This window comes from Urocampus carinirostris, chromosome 4 (assembly GCF_059441175.1).
Source record: "Urocampus carinirostris isolate Australia breed hairy pipefish chromosome 4, RoL_Ucar_1.0, whole genome shotgun sequence".
Lineage (NCBI taxonomy): Eukaryota > Metazoa > Chordata > Actinopteri > Syngnathiformes > Syngnathidae > Urocampus > Urocampus carinirostris.
This window is the reverse complement of record NC_142352.1, coordinates 39,426,432-39,444,307: the sequence shown is the minus strand read 5'-3', so window position 1 is coordinate 39,444,307 and position 17,876 is coordinate 39,426,432. Positions and strand designations below refer to the sequence as shown.

At 38.8% G+C, this 17,876-nt stretch overlaps 1 protein-coding gene across 3 annotated transcripts in view; it reads right to left on the bottom strand.

Moving 5' to 3' along the window:
- adam10a (ADAM metallopeptidase domain 10a) overlaps nt 1-17,257 on the bottom strand; it is a 33,211-nt gene extending 15,954 nt beyond the window's left edge. Inside the window, exons 1-8 of one of the 3 annotated variants that reach the window (XM_088334507.1) lie at nt 17,034-17,257; nt 15,725-15,891; nt 11,270-11,420; nt 4,668-4,786; nt 2,530-2,688; nt 1,309-1,409; nt 1,079-1,237; nt 908-1,000 (exon numbers count right to left, since the gene is read on the bottom strand). In XM_088334507.1, the coding sequence (XP_088190633.1) occupies nt 908-1,000; nt 1,079-1,237; nt 1,309-1,409; nt 2,530-2,688; nt 4,668-4,770 (615 nt within the window). In that variant the 5' untranslated portion in view covers nt 4,771-4,786; nt 11,270-11,420; nt 15,725-15,891; nt 17,034-17,257. Of the gene's footprint in view, nt 1-907; nt 1,001-1,078; nt 1,238-1,308; nt 1,410-2,519; nt 2,689-4,667; nt 4,787-11,269; nt 11,421-15,724; nt 15,892-17,033 lie in introns of those variants that run through there. The other 2 variants (XM_088334506.1, XM_088334508.1) reach the window with 2 other exon arrangements.
- Nucleotides 17,258-17,876: the final 619 nt, after the last annotated feature.

Genomic DNA, 17,876 nt, shown 5'->3' with positions numbered 1-17,876 from the left:
TGATAGAACTATAGCAGGTCCTTAAAAGCTTAGCAAGGTCAATATCTGCCCTTTTGCGCGACATTGGCCTCCAGCAGGCCACTAGAAGGAATGTTTCTGAACAAACTATCAGAAACAGGTTCCATGAGGGTGGCTTCAGGGCCGGACATCCTGTAATGAGCCAAGTGCTGATTGCCAAGAACCATAAAGCTCGATTGGCATTTGATATAGATAAACAGAATTGGCAACTATGCCCATGGTCCACTGTGCTCTACACCTAGAGAGCAAATTCAACATGAGCACTTGTGCCAGATGTGTAATGTCTCGATATGCTGTATTCTGCCCATGACACAATTCAGAATAACCAGTTGGTTGGTTATGTAAGTTATGGTCTGGGAAGGCCTATTCCTGAGAGGATGCAGTGACATCCGAAGGTTAATTAATGGCACACTGACAGCTGTTTGGGACAAAAACATTGGATCCATTATCAGAACCTAGAATGATGCAGTGATACCTGGAGTTTTCCCGGTCCACAACAATGCTCGACCGTGTGTGGCTAGATTGTGCAGGCAGTTCCTGAAGAATGAGGGAAACAATGCCAAAACTGGCCTCTACTTATGTGCTATCATTTAGTTACAAAAAAATCACATAATTATTATAAGGAAAGATATTCAAGATCATTTCCTTTCCACACTTTGGATCTAATGGGTTTTCAAAGTGTTCCTTTAATATATTCAGCAGTACATTTCAATAATGAATAAAAATGAAAATTATTTAAAGTTCAATTGTCAGGAACTATGCCACTGCTTTTATCATTGTCAAGGTTAAGCCTTGGAATTGTTTCAGTATCAAGGTGCTTTATTTAGGTAGTAGAGTGCCGACGTCAAACGATACCACAAGCATTGTACTTTTGAGGTATCAAACTCACCCTAATTCTTTTCACCATGAAGCCGATATTTCTGATGCCATTGAAGTCTGTGATCTGATAAATGGAGTTTATTGCTCGAACATGGCTGGAGATCTTCAAGTGAATGTTAAAGCTTATATTTTTAGTCAACCAAATAAAAGCCAACACATTTCCTTTTTTAAGTGTTCATACCTGTGCCATGACAGCTTCTCGACTCCCATAGTATTTGTAGAAAAGGTGATCGACCTGTATATAGAGCTGGCAGGTGTTTCTGTCCTCCGCATTTGCTCTCTTCTTTCTTAGAATGACAGGACCGTAGTCGTGCTTGCCCACCAGATCACTATTTAAACTCTAAAGAGCATAAATAACATTTTTTGTGTACTGTTTCCTTACGATGTATTATTACTACTCTTGGACCTTACTTTGAAAGATAGTTGTACCGCTGATGCCTGATACTTCCTCATTCTTTCAAACACTGAGTGATTGGCGCAGCCTCCTTCAGAGCCATATTTATGAGGATAGGCTGGTTATAAGGCAGAAAACAACGACATAAATTGCATGTGAAGTTTGCACACTATGTTGGTACAATCAAATCAATCATGCAAGTGTCCTCACAGTTATCAGATTATTAGTATCACTCTGCCACTGTGTGCATCAGAACAAATATCAGTCCCATTCAAAATAAGTGTCAAAAAAAGTTTTATTAGTAAGCCTCCATTTGTGCTTTTTTATTTTATTTTAATTTTTTTCTTGGTAATTTTAAATTGGTTACTTAAATACGATACCAAATGTAGATGATTAATTTTAACATTTCCAAAAAAAAGTTGTGGTTAGTCAGATTTATTTTATAGCCCTAAATCAAAGAATAGTCTCAAATGGATGAAAAAAATCACAGTTTAAGGATAGTAACAACATATCCTGATCTTTAAACTACCTAGGGGCAAAACTAAACATATTTTTAAAATACTGGGAAAAAATGCATGAGAAAACATTTTGTGAATTAAAAAACGACTTTAATGTTAAGAGCATGAAGTTCATGAATGTCTACACAAAATCAGTAGACATGTATCAGAATCAGGTGTTGATTGAAATTTGATAATATCTTGGTTGTTGCTGAACAAACCATTTGGAATAACTATTAATAATTTGGATTAGAAAATAGATTTCTACCAAATTGTGATTTCTAAAAACATGCAGTGTCAATGTCCATACTTAACCATCTACTAAGTATATAGTTCATTATTTATGCTTAGCACAATATAAAAATTATTAGGGATGGCAGACTCAAAATTCAGAGGGCAGGTGACTCATGGCTCAAGCTATCATACATTGAGACTGTGCGTACATTCCTGTTTTCAGCGTCTGTACATAGTAGATTATTCATCGGTCTGCTATCAGGAAGGGTGGGTGTGTCCCTGTCCCTCATTGCCTGTATGCTTACTGCTTTCTAATGGTCCTTCAGAGTTAATTAGAGAACTTTGTTTGAGTTCTATTATAAACACTCAATTAGTTTTATGACTACTTCAATTTTTTTATTTAACTTTGGACAGGGCTTTCTAAGACAAGTTATTAATCAAAACCCAAAAAGGGGTGAATGCAAACCCATTAATTCAGTCAAAAAAGAAGTATATACCTGTACTTACTAATATCATCCTCATGATAAATGACGGAATGAAAAGTGTCATTCTTCTTCCTGAAGTACCTTTCTGAGGGTTCAACATAATACATTCCCTCCTGGGTTTGGATAAAACCCTCAAATCGTCCATTGATCACAGATCCATGGATAAGGGTTCCTTTTTCACCTGAAAAACGCAAAATACTCTATTAAGCAGATTCATAACATACAATTAGCTCAATAAGGGCCGTTTTTTCAAAATACAGCAGCGTTTATTTAATTCTTTCTGAGACCAATGTTCCTCATAAAACCAACCGACTACGTATGTTCAACAATAACAAGTGTCACACACCAATATGATTTATTATATCTCCTAAATTATTTCAGGTTACATGAAAACATTTTTGCAAGGGAAGATATAATGTACAAAAAGTGAATGCATCTGTCTCATTTTGTTCTGGCATGTCTCATGATGGCCGCCAGACAGTCAAAAATGTTGGAGGGAATGAAAAGAGAAACTGCTCGGCTAAACTTAATAACATTGAAGTCTTTGACTAAAGACCGAGTCTTGACAAAAGAATGTAGGATCGTGCCACTTTTAGTTCTGGCTTTTCACAGTTTTAAATCAATGACCATTATTGTAATAATAAAATCGCACAATGAAATTAAAAAGATACAGATGTGTAAAAAGATGGAAAATGGAAATAAAAAACAATATACCAATGATACATAATAAATGTGTGCATATTCACATTGAGAGTTGTTCAGTACATTCTGCTCAAGATTGCTGTAGATGGGAGTTCAGCATAGTAATGGCTCTTGGGAAGTTATTCCCCATTATATTGTTTCGTTATCTGATGCACCTGTTTCGCCATTCCGAAGCCAGCAGGTCAAACAGATGGGCACCAGGGTGTAACCTGCCCTTGATAATGTTTTGGGATCTGCTGGGGCACAGAGTGAAAGAGATTTCCATCGGGGAGGGGAGAGGGCAGACAATGTGCTGCCTTTATTGTCCTCTGAAGCCTCCCTCTGTCTGCCTCAGAGCAGCTCCTGCACCAGGTGAAAATGCAGGTCAGCAGGCTATCAATGGATAAGTGGTAGATGGCCAGCAGCAGCTTTCTGTCCAGATTTTTCCTCGTGAGGACACTCAGGATGTGTAGATGCTGCAGTGTTGGCTGTCCAGGAGAGATAATCTAAGATTAGGACTCCCAGGAATCTGATTGTGTGAGCCCGTTGCTGTAGAAGGGTGGGGCGTGTCACTTCTGTTCTTCCTGAAGTCTACGATAATATCCTTTGTTATTTTGTGTGTTCATTGCCAGGTTGTTGACTATATAACAATATCTAATGTGTTTGACATTATTGTCTTTTAGTGCAGTGACGTCATGCCCCCACTTCAAAATCCTATTTATTGCCTCATCCTGCTAAAAATGCCTTAAGAATCGGGTTACTGTCTTTTAATTACTGATCCTCAAAGATTAACAGTCTTTGTAAACTCTCAGCCGGAGACTACACAGAGACTAAAATTAGATAATATTCTTAAGGGTTTTAGTTCAAAATATTTTCAGAATTGTCTTAAACCTCACATCTTTGTATAAAAAGATTAATATTGTGCTGTGATCACATTTGATCACATTACCCTAATTTTACCTAACCTGCATTGGCTCCCTATTAGCTTAAGATGTAATTATAAGGTTCTGTTGGTCATATACAAAATCATGCATGGACTTGCTCCCTCATATCTTTCAGATTTAATTTCCCTCTATGTTCCGGTCCGTAGCCTTTGCTCTGAAAATGCTGGTCTATTGGTGATCCCAAGAGCCAAGAAGAGATCCGCAGGTTCGAGAGCGTTCTCCATTCGGGCCCCGGTCCTGTGGAATGCTCTTCCCTCTGAGAATCGATCTGCAACCTCAGTGGAAAAGTTTAAATCTAAGCTTAAAAACACTTCTGTTCTATAGCATATGAATAACCTATATTTTATGTTGACAATATCTGAGAAGTATTTGTCTTCATGTAGGTTTTAGATCAGGGGATTGTGTCATAATAGTCTGTGGTTTGCAATAATCTGTGGTCTGTGCAGCCCTTTGAGACTCTTTCTGATCAAGGGCTATACAAATAAACATGACGACTTGATTTGACAGATTAAAAAAAACATTTTAAGGGACCTACCTAGAAGTTCTCCGCTGTAGATATGTGACATGTCAATTGGTTGCTCCTCTCCTGAAACGTCCACGACGACATCTGGAGAAAATACTGTCTTATCCCTCTTCATGTGCAAGTTGAACTGCCTAAATGTATGCACAAATAGTAAATGCGTAGCTAATACAAATGTAAATATCATCATATACAGCACATGTCACTAGTTGAGATAGGCGCCGACACCTGCCATGAAAATGAAATTCCACATACAACAGATGCTCCACTGGGTTAAACAAATACAAAGGCTTAAACCATACATTTAGCATGTACTCTCAAAATAACATCAAAAGTATGCAACATAAAGAACTGTACAGTATCTAACACACACAAACCAACTTCACCCAAGGCTCATCTAAAGCTTTAATTTAGACTGCTCTTGCACCATATTGACACTATGCACGAGGCGTCACGTTGCATTCGTGGGAACTATGAGCACCATGACGTACAGCAAAAGCTGACAGCAATTGAATAAGCAGTAGAGTTGATACAAATACCACTAACCAGGAAAGAAGAATAGAACCACGACTTTTTACGATGGGGATTTCTTGCTGAGCGGTGGGCCGTGTGAACCAGCAAGGTTCTAATCCCAATTTGGCATTTTATCATATTCCTTTTGATTAAGACAGATTTCAGCGATGGATATAAATCAGAGGAACTGACAGCCCAAAAAGTAACCCAGGATTTGTCACGAGCATTTTTTACAAAGAATGCTTTATGTATTTCCAGCAAATTTATGTTCGCTATGTACAAGTCACGTCAAAGGCACTCAATGTAGCCGTGTGTTTGATGTCTGCTGTGGCTGAACACATTGGTCTATTCAAATGACCCTAAATGATAAAAAAATGGGAGCAACTTTTGGAAACATTTGATTTCAGATTTGATAACCCCCTGAATTAAACATATTAGCATACACAGCAAACGTTTATGTAGTGCCTTTGCCATTATGAGGTGCCTCCCCGTCAAAGCAGCAACGTGTACTAATGGAGTGCGGAAAAATGTACCTCCTGCGGTAAATGTCCCACCTCATGCAAATGTCACTAAAACAACTTTGTATCGCATTTGGAGGAATGTTATAGAACAGTAAAGAAAGGAGCATTTGCACCTTGAAAAGAAATCACTTCTTAGCAAGTTGAAAATATTGGCTTTGGCGAAATGACACCACCTTTTCATACCAATCAATCGGCACGTAACTTGGTAGGATTTATTGCAATTAATCAGCGATTAAAAACAGTAAAAGAAAAAGAAAAGACACGTGTATTTAAAACTGGTATGTGCTGTACCATAAAGCTTATTACACTGAAATGAACTGTCTAATTATCAACGGATAAAACGTGAGCCGAACGTTCAGAGGGTAAGGCGTAATTTTGCCCAAGTACATCTTTTCAACTTGCTCAAAGGTGATTTCTATACAAGGTGCAAGTCCTCCCTGCTTTAATTTTCTATTCCCAAAAAAAACAAGAGGTCATTTTAGTGATGTTTGCGAGAGGGTGGACATTTCACGTGAGGGGGGACATTTCACGCGGCGTGCATTGTTTGGCACAACACATGTAACCCAACCAGCTATGAAGCATCCCGACTTTTATAAGCTTTTAGATCAGTGTCGGTGTACGGTGAGACACCCTTTACAATATAAAGGGATGGATCATGAGGACTGAAGTCGGGTAGATTGTATGATTTGGTTAGATCTGTTAATATGTCAGGAACAAGAAGGAATCGGTAGCTAGCTAGCCCTACTATCCTCAGTTTCTCCAAATGCCATTGTGCTTTCTGACAAGGTGAGCCACCTCAACTGACAGTTGCACAATATTCCTTTGATTAGTCATGTCAAATGGTGTTAAAAAGTATAGTTTTTGTTGTTTTCTTGTTGTTGTTTTTGTCTACTGGTTACTGGCCTCATCTACGGGGAACTACTGTTTATTACGGTTTGCTGCCGTCCGTAATTGCGTTGTCACGTTGTTAGGTCACGGGTGCAAATGGTCAATTACCAACACTAAATCCACCATTTGGGATTTACATTACATTACATAATACATTACCTGTAAAATGTGCTGATCACGTATCTACAGCGGAGAACATGCAAAATTAACAACACATTTTCACTAGAATTGCAGCTGTCCAACAAGAATGTGAAATTTGTAGAACACAGAAATATTTAATAAACCAATCAAAATTATTTTTTCAAAAAGCAAGATTAACTTTGTTTTCTATCTTTCAGCTCTCATGTTGTCCCGATTATTTTTCAATGTTACATTGTTCATTTTTTCTTAAATACAATTTTTTAGTTTGATTTATTTTTATTTTATCTTTTACATTGCTGCAATACTATCGTATTCGGATTGTGTTACAGATTATATTTCTGAACATCTAACAATTACCTGCGTTGAATTACATTTTAGTTACTTCCCCAGGTCAACTTTCATCTCAAGTCTTGTGCTGTTGCTAGCAAGCCAGGTGAGGTAGCACTGGCCAACCCCACAGTTTAGGGTGTTTGCTATGGCCTTCAAGACGTAGTCATGGCGCCAACGGTAGCGTCCCTTGCCAAGGGCCTTCGCACAGCAGCTAAGAATATGCTCCAGGTTCCCTCTTTTTGAGCAGAGGAGGCAGGCTGGTGAATCCACAACCCCCAGTTGAACAGGTTGGATGGGCTCAGTAGCAAATCACAGACAGCCTAGATCAGGAATTATATTCGATGGGCCTTAGCGTTCCACAACGCTACCCAGGAGACTTTGCGGTCCACTGCACACTCCCATCTTGTCCAGGCTCCTTGCTGACGCCTTCCAACCATCCTGCAAGCCCCTGCACTGCTGCCAACACCTCTTGCTGCACTAGTGATCTCCGGACCAGCCCCTGCACCTTGTTGTAGCTAGGTGTTGTGCTGCTGCCCAGGCCAGCTCTTCTGTGAGTCACTGTCCCCACCAATGCCCTGTGCCATAGCCACGACTCAACCACATCCAAAGCCTCTGCTGCCTCCCCCCTATGCCAGGTCTCATCTCAACCCCAGCCTGGCAAACCTTTGAATCCTGTAACTCTCTGTATTACAGCATCTCCCTTTTGGGCTCACCTCAAACTCTTCCTTCAGGCTGCTGATGGGGAGCCTCAGCTTGTTGTTCTGGCCATACAGGGCAAAGCTCCTCAGGCTTTGAGGTAGGCCCATAGAAACCTACTGACTCTCCTTCTCAAAGTCCTTGATGGTAGAGATCAGAAGGGGCTAGAGAATCCGTGGAAGGATGCCATGTTGGTAGATTGAGGCTTGCCAGGTAGGTCTGACTCTTCCACTGCACTTAGCCAGGCTTCTAGCTCAAGGTTGGTAACATTGATGGCTGCAGTGTCTTTTAGGCTGTAGCACCATCAATTTCACAAGCGCAATTTTAAGAATGTTGTCAAGGAAAGATGACAGCATAGGCTCTCAGGCTTCAGAAAATAACCAATAACGTTTAGTCTACATTTTATAGGTAGCGCAAAGCTTGGTCATTTTTTGATAAAAATAGTGCTTAGACTTGTAGAGGCCCAAAAGACATAATGTTAGAAAATCCCTTGGGTTAACTTTTACCTCAAAATTTAAAAAACATGGTGCATTTAAAACCATATTAACACCTGTGCTTCAGTCACATATTTGATTTTTGGTAGGAAAAAAATGCAACTTAGGGAACCGTTAGTTAAAATTTTAAGTGTAGATACATGTTTGAACACAAACAGTGAATCAACACATTCAGAAAATAAAACATGTATTGTTCACCCTTTACAATAAACACTCATATTTACAGTATCTTATTTTCACACTAAAAAGAAGAAATGCATTTTTTGGAGGTTGCATGACTGCTCACTAAATGTGTCAAATACCTCGTGAGAGTAACCACATGCACCTAGTCAGAGCTCAGTTTTTATAATCCTCTTGAAATCACAGCCCACAACATCACATGAAGTGCACATGAGCAACAGACTTGCCCGAACCTGAGGCACTAAGATGACTACTCCACATACTTTCTTATTTAGACATAATGTAGCAAATAACTAGATAGTTGGTATGAATACCATACAATGATTTACCATAAGTGTGTCTGCATCAATTAATATATAGAGTAGCTATTGAGGTTTGTGACAATAGGGAGGAAAATGAGAATTCAGGAGAATGCAGAAGAAGCAGATGCTGAAAACAAAGTGAAAAATGACACAACACTCCCTCTAAAACTATTTTTAATATATGCAAGGTAGGAATGTATTGTTCCAAAATAAATGTTAATAACTTGCTGCCAAATGCTAGTTTTCCTTTGGAAAACGGACTTGGTGGTCCCTACTCAGAAGTTCCCTTTTCTTATCAATCACATCTCTGAAAAGATAATTCCCAAGTACATCTCAAGGCATACTTTACAAATATCATAACAATGTTCCAGTAAAAAAGCCACAGATTTAAAATAAGCCATTTGAGTTACGTGCATTTATACTGAACGATTTAATTACTGCAACAGGAACGTATATTGGAGAACATGTGTATGGCCCCAAGTGCAGAGAAATAAGGAGGGTCAGTGTTGCTCAACTTAGAGAGAACTGGTTAAAAATCTGTCTAGCAAATTGAAAAAGAAACCTTTTAAAAATTACAGTACAATCCAGTATGAAAATCCAATCTCCAACTGCTTCTGTTTCTGCCGAGTGTGCAATTGACATGTTTGCAATAACGAAACCAAGTATCTCCTACCTATAGCTGTACCACTGTGACATGAAGTCAATCTGTTTTGGGGAAGTAGCTAACCTTATATAAAGGGTCTCCAACCTTTTTTAATATGAGAGCTACTTTTAGCTACTTATTAACTCAAAGAGCACCCAGTTACAACTTAGTTTGTACAACTTACTATGGTGTTACTATGCTATGACCAGGTTAGTTATTAGAAGTAGAAAGAAGAAATAGAGAAAGATAGACAGAAAGATAGATAAAAAGAGAGAAAACAAAAAACAGACAAAGAAAGAAAGAAAGAAAGAAAGAAAGAAAGAAAGAAAGAAAGAAAGAAAGAAAGAAAGAAAGAAAGAAAGAAAGAAAGAAAGAAAGAAAGAAAGAGAAAGAAAGAAAGAAAGGAAAATAAAGAGAAGAAGAGAGAGAAGTAGTAGAAGTAGAAAGTAGGGTTAAGCAGTCAACCACATATAAAAATATTTTTTTTAGATATCACAATGACCCAGCACTGGAGTGGTATTTTTTTAGAACAGGTCCACGGGCACCTCAGCTGTCCTCGGGGCGCACCCGGGTGCGGTCCCTAGGTTGGAGACCCCTGCCTTATATGAACTGGGTGGAGATGAAAGTAAAGGGAAATATGCAAAGGACAAACTATTTCTCACAACTAACGTGAAATAATGTGCTTGAATATTGGTCATCAAGTCTACACACCCATGTTTAAATAGTTATTATATGGCCAGTAGGTTAGAAATATGAATAAATAACATCTCAGTACTTGTTAAAACATAGTTGGATCGTATAATTAAGAGTGTAATTGATTTGGAGTGCTTTAGCATCTGTTTTGAAGGAGAAAAAAAGCCACTTTGTGACTTGCAATTACTGGTATATGCCATTCGACAAAGACGATTGACTATCCCAGTCCATCAAATTCATTGTCAATCCAGGAAATTTTGCAGAATTTTTTTTTTCATTTGTGTACAATGATAGCAAAAATGAACAAGGTGAGCAGGTTTAACCACATTGTGAGTTATGCTTGAGGCAAGGTCATTGACAACTAACAGCAATATTCATTCAAATAGCTTCTTTATCATGACTAGGTAAACAATGCTCTAAAAACATTGTATATGTAAGGTGTCAAAATAATTTTGCACACTCAACCAGAAAAAAATGGATTAGCATAACATTTTTCAGAGTTCTGGATAAGCATAACATTTTTCAGAGTTCAGAAAATGTTCAGAACCTGTCTGTGGGCAACTCGGGTATTCTTAGTGAACTACCTGGTTCCCGCGGACACCACTTTGGAGACCGGTGATGTAAAAATTGATTTAAAAACATTACAAAGACAGGACTTACCACAAAAAGTAAATATAATTACAAACCAGAACTGCTAAATTTATATCAAATGCAGACTACTCAAGTACTAGTCTGATACTGTACACAAAGAGATTATAGTTTAAATGACAATACCCTAAGACAGAGACTTTCAACCACTGTGCCGCGACACACTAGTGTGCCGTGAGAGATCGTCAGGTGTGCCGTGAGAAATGTCACTTTTTAAAATTTTATAAAACATTTATGAATCATTTTCTGTAAATATCATGTCATTGTCAAGTGTCTGTGCTGTAAAAACTAGGGGTATCATAAATTCTATTGTAATTAAACATACTGTTCAGTGTCATTTTATAACATTTTTGGTTAGTGGTGTGCCGCAAAATTTTTCCAAAGTAAAAAACATGCCCCGGCTCAAAAAAGGTTGAAAAACACTGCCCTAGGACATAATCATTACCACCATGTTTATTTTAGAATAGTATTTTCTTTTCTAATCTAGTTTTAACACATGCTGAGAAGAAGGATTAAACACAGTTTCCAACAGAGAAACAATGATGAGTGTGTTTATTCTCCTACTCACCTGCCATGGGAATTGAAGTTCAGATGCACAGTTTCGTGTTGAGGTAAGAGTGCCCTTTTGGCTCTCAGGTGCCTCTTATGCAGGGTTTCAGTATCATAGGACAAACTTTCATAATGGCCAATGTATTTATTCAAGGGTCCTTGCAACAGAGCTGTAATGAAATACATAGGTGATGTAAAAACCTTTGGAGTAAAATAATGAAATGTCTGCACACAGTTAATCAGTACATTCTTTAAAATGGCTGAAAAAATAGAAGGTAAATGACCAGGAGAGACTACGTCTCTAGGCTGGCCTGGGAACGGCTGGGAACGAAAGTGGCTAGGGATAGGGAAGTCTGGGCTGCCCCGGCAGAAGAAAATGGATGGATGGATGGAATAATTTAAGTACAGAGGCCAGAAATAATAGTACCAGGAAATGGTGCTCCAACGACCCTAGTGGTTAAGGCATCCAACCAACCAACCAACTCCAACAAGTAGGCAGAGTGTGCATTTTTTGTTCAAGATTGATAATGTGATAATGTAGGTTCCTGGGTATGATGCAATCAGTTAGTGGGTTTACACACATGCTTCTAGAGCTTATCTTATTGACTTTTATACAGAACAGTTGGATGTTCCTTGTTCTTTCAACTAGAACAAGAAAAGTTACCAATTTAAACCTCAAAAGGGCCACATGATTTAGAACACATCAGGTGATTTAAGGATTTGGCACTCAGTCTCCTCAGGGATTCCAGTTACTTGTTTTTTATACGTTCTCAGGCAGTGGGTATTTCTTCTTTTTTTTAAGATTACATTCATGTCATGATTACCGATGTGAATCACCTGTGCCCGCTCATTTGGCGCCAACCGCTGCAGGCTCTAATTGGCTACCTGTCCCTATTTACACCCAGTCCTGTCAATCCCCTGTTGTCAGTCCGTCTGCAAACCTCTGTGTGTACAAGGCAAGCCTTTTTCGACCCTGATTCCCACCTGTCCCGTTTTTGCTCCCGTTTGTCTCCGGCTACGACCTGTGTTGATCTTGACTACGTATACTCTCACGTCCTGGCTTACGACTCGTTTCTGACCCCGACCACGCTTTGCTCTCCCAGTCCCGGCTACCAACCAGTTTTTCCGTCCCTGACACCGCCATCACTCTTGATGGAAGATCCACTTTCGTGTTCGGATCACAATCCGAGTATGAGAGCAACTTGCTTCCCATGTCCAGCGAATACCAGATAATTTTCCTCTTTCCTTCAATAAAACTTGTAGTAAACGTTATGCACTTGGGTCCTGTTTCCGTTCTGGTCCTGACAATTCATTGTAGAAAACTACAGTAATTTGCTGATATTTTGCATCACAAAATGAGATGTGCAAGTTCGGTCAGAGAATTTTCCCATTAAGACGTCTTATCCTCATGTTTGACTCTCATGTCACACATAAAAAAACCTTGCCACATTTACAGAAAAAAACGTTTTCTCATTTCATGATTTTCCTTTCTTATTTTACTATATCATTAACTAATTCCTCTAGTAAAATGACAAAAATAATTCGTTAGGGATTTTTTTTACCTGTTTATAAAATCGCAGAAATAATTATCTAAATGAACTAAATCTGCCCTCTGCCATATCATAAAACATTGTTTTAGAAAGGCAAGTATCACCGCAACAACATTAATCCTAAAGGAAAAGATGCTCTTGCCTGGTTGAGCAGCTACATTTTCTGCTTGACAATAAAGAAATAAGGAGTGCTATAGTGGAGGCCTGACAGACAGACTCGTAGCAACTTGTCCATAAAATCAAAGAGGGAAAAGAAATCACACAGATTCCTCGGTTCAGGAACCGATAGAATATAAAGAAATATGCTAATATTATCTAATAGTTGGAGAAAAGAGGCCATAAGTTAAAGTAATCAAATGATGAGGAGCATTTTTTCACAAGGCCTTACTTACAAATAAAGCACCAGCAAGGATAACTAAGTCAGACAAATTGAGAATTCTAAACACTTTTATTCTAATATTTTGGAGGGTGTATTCTTAGTAGTATTTTTAGTCGTAAAAGTGGTGGTAGTGTGATTTACAAAGCCGCAAAAGCCATAAAGCAGGGGTTGGGAACATTTTTGACTCCAAGAGCCATAAAAGCAAAATTTTTATGTATGGCTTGCCAAACTATTTGGCCCCCTTGAACTGTGTGACCTTTTGCCACATTTTAGACTTCAAACATCACAATATAAAACTAATTTCTTGTAAAGCATCAACAATAAGTGGAATACACTTAATTGGATATTTAACTTTGTTAACAAATAAAAAAAATATTCAGCCTCTTTACTTTCAATGCAGGAAACTCTGTCCAGAAGTTAAGTAAGAATCTTTGAATGATTCAATGTTGATCTAAATGACTAATGATGATAAATATAATCCACCTGTGTGTAATCAAGTCCCTGTATAAATGCACCTGCACTCTGATAGTCTCAGAGGTCTGTTTAAAGTGCAGAGAGCATCATGAAGAACGAGGAACACACCAGGTAGGTCCAAGATACTGTTGTGAAGAAGTTTAAAGCTGGATTTGGATACAAAACGATTTCCCAAGCTTTAAACATCACAAGGAGCACTGTGCAAGCAATAATATTGAAATGGAAGGAGTATCAGACCACTGCAAATCTACCAAGGTCGGGCCGTTCCCCTAGACTTTCAACTCATACAAGGAGAATACTGATCAGAGATGTAGCCAAGAGGCCCATGAACACTGGATGAACTGCAGAAGTCTACAGCAGAAGTCGGAGAATCTGTCCATAGGACAACAATCAGTCGTATACTGCACAAATCTGGCCTTCATGGAAGAAGAAGGAAACCATTTCTTAAAGATATCCATGAAAAATGTTGTTTACAGTTTGCCACAAGCCACCTGGGAGACACACCAAACATGCGGAGGAAGGTGCTCTCGTCGGATGAGACTAAAATCTAACTTTCTGGCAAAATTGCAAGACGTTATGTTTGGCGTAAAAGCAGCACAGCTCGTCACCCTCAACACCCCATCCCAACTGTCAAACATGGTGGTGGCAGCATCATGGTTTGGGCCTGCTTTTCTTCAGCAGGGGCAGGGAAGATGGTTAAAATTGATGGGGAGATGGATGAAGCCAAATACAGGACCATTCTAGAAGAAAACCTGATGGAGTCCGCAAAAGACCTGAGACTGGGACCGAGATTTGTCTTCCAACAAGAAAATGATCCAAAACATAAAGCAAAAGCTACAATGGAATGGTTCACCAAAAACATATCAAGGTGTTAGAATGGCCAAGTCAAAGTCCAGACCTCAATTTTAATTGAGAATCTGTGGGAAGAACTGAAAACTGCGGTTCACAATCGCTTTCCATCCAACCTCACTGAGCTCGAGCTGTTTTGCGAGGAGGAATGGGCAAAAATATCAGTTTCTCGATGTGCAAAACTGATAGAGTATTAACTCAATGGGGCAGAATAATTATGCACACCCACTTATTCGTTTTTTTATTTGTCAAAAAAGTTTAAAATATCCAATAAAGTGTGTTCCACTTCATGATTGTGTCCCACTTATTGTTGATTCTTCCAAGAAAATAACCTTTTATATATTTATGTTTGAAGTCTGAAATGTGGCAAAAGGTCACAAAGTTCAAGGAGGCCAAATAGTTTTGCAAGCCACTATATATATAGACAGAGAGAGAGAGAGAGAGAGAGAGAGAGAGAGAGAGACAGAGACAGAGACAGAGAGAGACAGAGAGAGAGAGAGAGAGAGACAGAGAGAGAGAGAGAGAGAGAGAGAGAGAGAGAGAGAGAGAGAGAGAGAGAGAGAGAGAGAGAGAGAGAGAGAGAGAGAGAGAGAGAGAGAGAGAGAGAGAGAGAGAGAGAGAGAGAGAGAGAGAGAGAGAGAGAGAGAGAGAGCGAGAGATCCATTATCTGCACCACTTATCCTCAGTAGGGTTGCCAGGGTGCTGGAGCCCATCCCAGCTATCTTCGGGCAGTGGGCAGGGGACACCCTGAACTGGTTCCCAGCCAGTCACAGGGCACACAGAGACAGACAACTCACTCGCTCATTCACACCTATGGACAATTTGGACCGGCCAATTAACCTGTCATGCATGTTTTTGGAATGTGGGAGGAAACCGGAGTGCCCGGAGGAAACCCACGCAAGCACGGGGAGAACATGCAAACTTCACACAGGAATGTTTGATCGCATGACCTCAGAACTGTGCCGCACACGCGCTAACCACTCCGCTGCCCTATATATATGTATATATGTATATATGTATATATGTATATATGTATATATGTATATATATATATATATATATATATATATATATATATATATATATATATATATATATATATATAGATAGATAGATAGATAGATATATACACATAAAGAAAAGCAACCCTGGAACATAATTAGTTTTCTCAGTAATGAGTACTGTAACGCATTATTAATAGAATTTATAACCAACATCATACCAGCTCAGTAGCCTAGATGGTAAGGCGCCCGCTTTGAGACTGGGAGGTCGGTGGTTCGCGCCCCGGCCGAGTCATTCCTAAGACTTAAAAAGTGGTCGGCGGCGCCCTCTGTTGGCTGCGGCTGCATCGGCTCGCTACAACGGGTCAGGTGCAATCGACATTTCGTTCTGTGTACATTGTTACACAGAATGACAATACAAGGAAATTATTATTATTATTATTATTATTATTATTATTATTACAACATGGTGGGTTACTCTGCGTTACTCAGCTGCTATTGTCATTCAATTGGAGTTGGCATGTTTATTATATGACCCTACTTAGTACAACTCAAACCAACGGGAAAATATTATCAATGGGGCAAACGCACACACAGATGTCAAGGTAAACTTTTCCTGAATTGTGGTCATATTATTTGTAAAATTATTTTTGCAATACTCCACGCCTGGAAAAAATGGAACATCTTGGACATTACTCAGCAATTGAGGAGGAAATCTTCAAGTGGTTTGAAGCCCATAGACAAAATGGATATGGAGTGTCTTGGCCAAGTGTTAATCTGCAAATTCGCAAGATTACAAAGGAAACATGAAAGCTTCACCACTTTCACATGTTGGTGTACACGTTTCCTTCACATTCCTCTCATATGTTGCTATTTTCAAGCAGTTTTAGGGGGTTGGCTTCAACGCGAGTGTATATGGTATTATAACCTGATAGTTACTTTAAGAGTAATGCACTACTTTTGGGTGTCAGTAATCCCGGGGTAAACAAATAATTGTTTAATTGAACTAACTAGTAAATACCTTTTTTTACAGTAGCGCGCGCAACACTGGTCATTTATGTTGGGGAGGGAGAAAAGTGAAACTGCAAGCCATCTCATTATAATCATTTTCTGTTTACTCATTTTACTAGCTTTATGTGACGAAAGTGGTACTAATGTTAACGATGAATTGACAATTATAACATTATTACCCGTCCTTTTAGACCAATTTTGAACGTTTAATGGTAAGCAAAGTTAGGAAAAGAATAGGAATTTGGCCAAAAAGTGAGTTAGGCACTAATGTTATTAGAGAGTCGATATTAATAATTGAGAGGATAGATACAGAGGTTACAGTAAACTAGTGAATGCAATGTCATACTAATGAGGTAAAGCATATACAATCATAAGAGCCTTGGGGATTTAATTATGTAGCACACCGCCACCACTGGCATGCAATATATTTATATCGTTTTTAAATATATATGCTCATCAGTTATCTGCATGGAGATGAGTCGTTTACTTAACAACAAGGGAGGTAGTTTCAAAACTTACCTGCGTTAAGTTGAAGATAACAAAAAGTCAAAAGCAATTTGATCAATATCATGTTGTAAATCCTTTTACGATATATTCAGTCATTAAGAGGGGATTTTTTCCAAAATTTAAGTTTTGTCAAAATAGACAAATATTGTGGCACTTCCTAGTTCCGCGGCACCTCCTCAGTCGGGTTGACACCTCTGCCTCCCTACAGCATCGTGACGTCAGCCGCGAATAACAGCCATTTAACAACTTTACACTTTTGGTAAACGATATTTGAACTACTGTTCGTCATGTAAAAGCAAATTGTTACATTCAATGAGGACAAAACGGACACGTAAAGTGACAATGGAGTTTGCCTTAAAGTGTTAACATCAAACACGTTTTTTGCGTGTTGTATTTCGTTTTGTTGATAAGAATTCCTCCGCCGAATTGTGTACTTCCGCATAACCTGACTTCCGGGTTTTACAAGTGCAGGAGATATTCCCGCACTTGTAAAATGCACAATGGGAAAACCTCACATTGTGTTTGCTGTTAAACGTCTTATTGAAATATAATATTGTGAATGTGCTTGATTGCTGTTGAGATTGTCAAGATTGTTTTCTGTTATTAGTGTCAATAAATTTGTTCAAACCCAAAAAAAAAAATCGATAAATCTATTTGTCTGTTTGTTTATTCCAGATAACTGAGTTAGTGTAATTGACACTTTCACAGTTTTAAAAGCTGGACAGCTTCTCCAGGTGTGTTCAGTCATGTGGTTGCTCACCATCATTGGACTTGGTGTGATTAAGTCTGTATCCACAGACCCTCCGATTGTACCTTCAACGACCAAGTTGGGGTTCTCCGTGCATTGTACCGGCA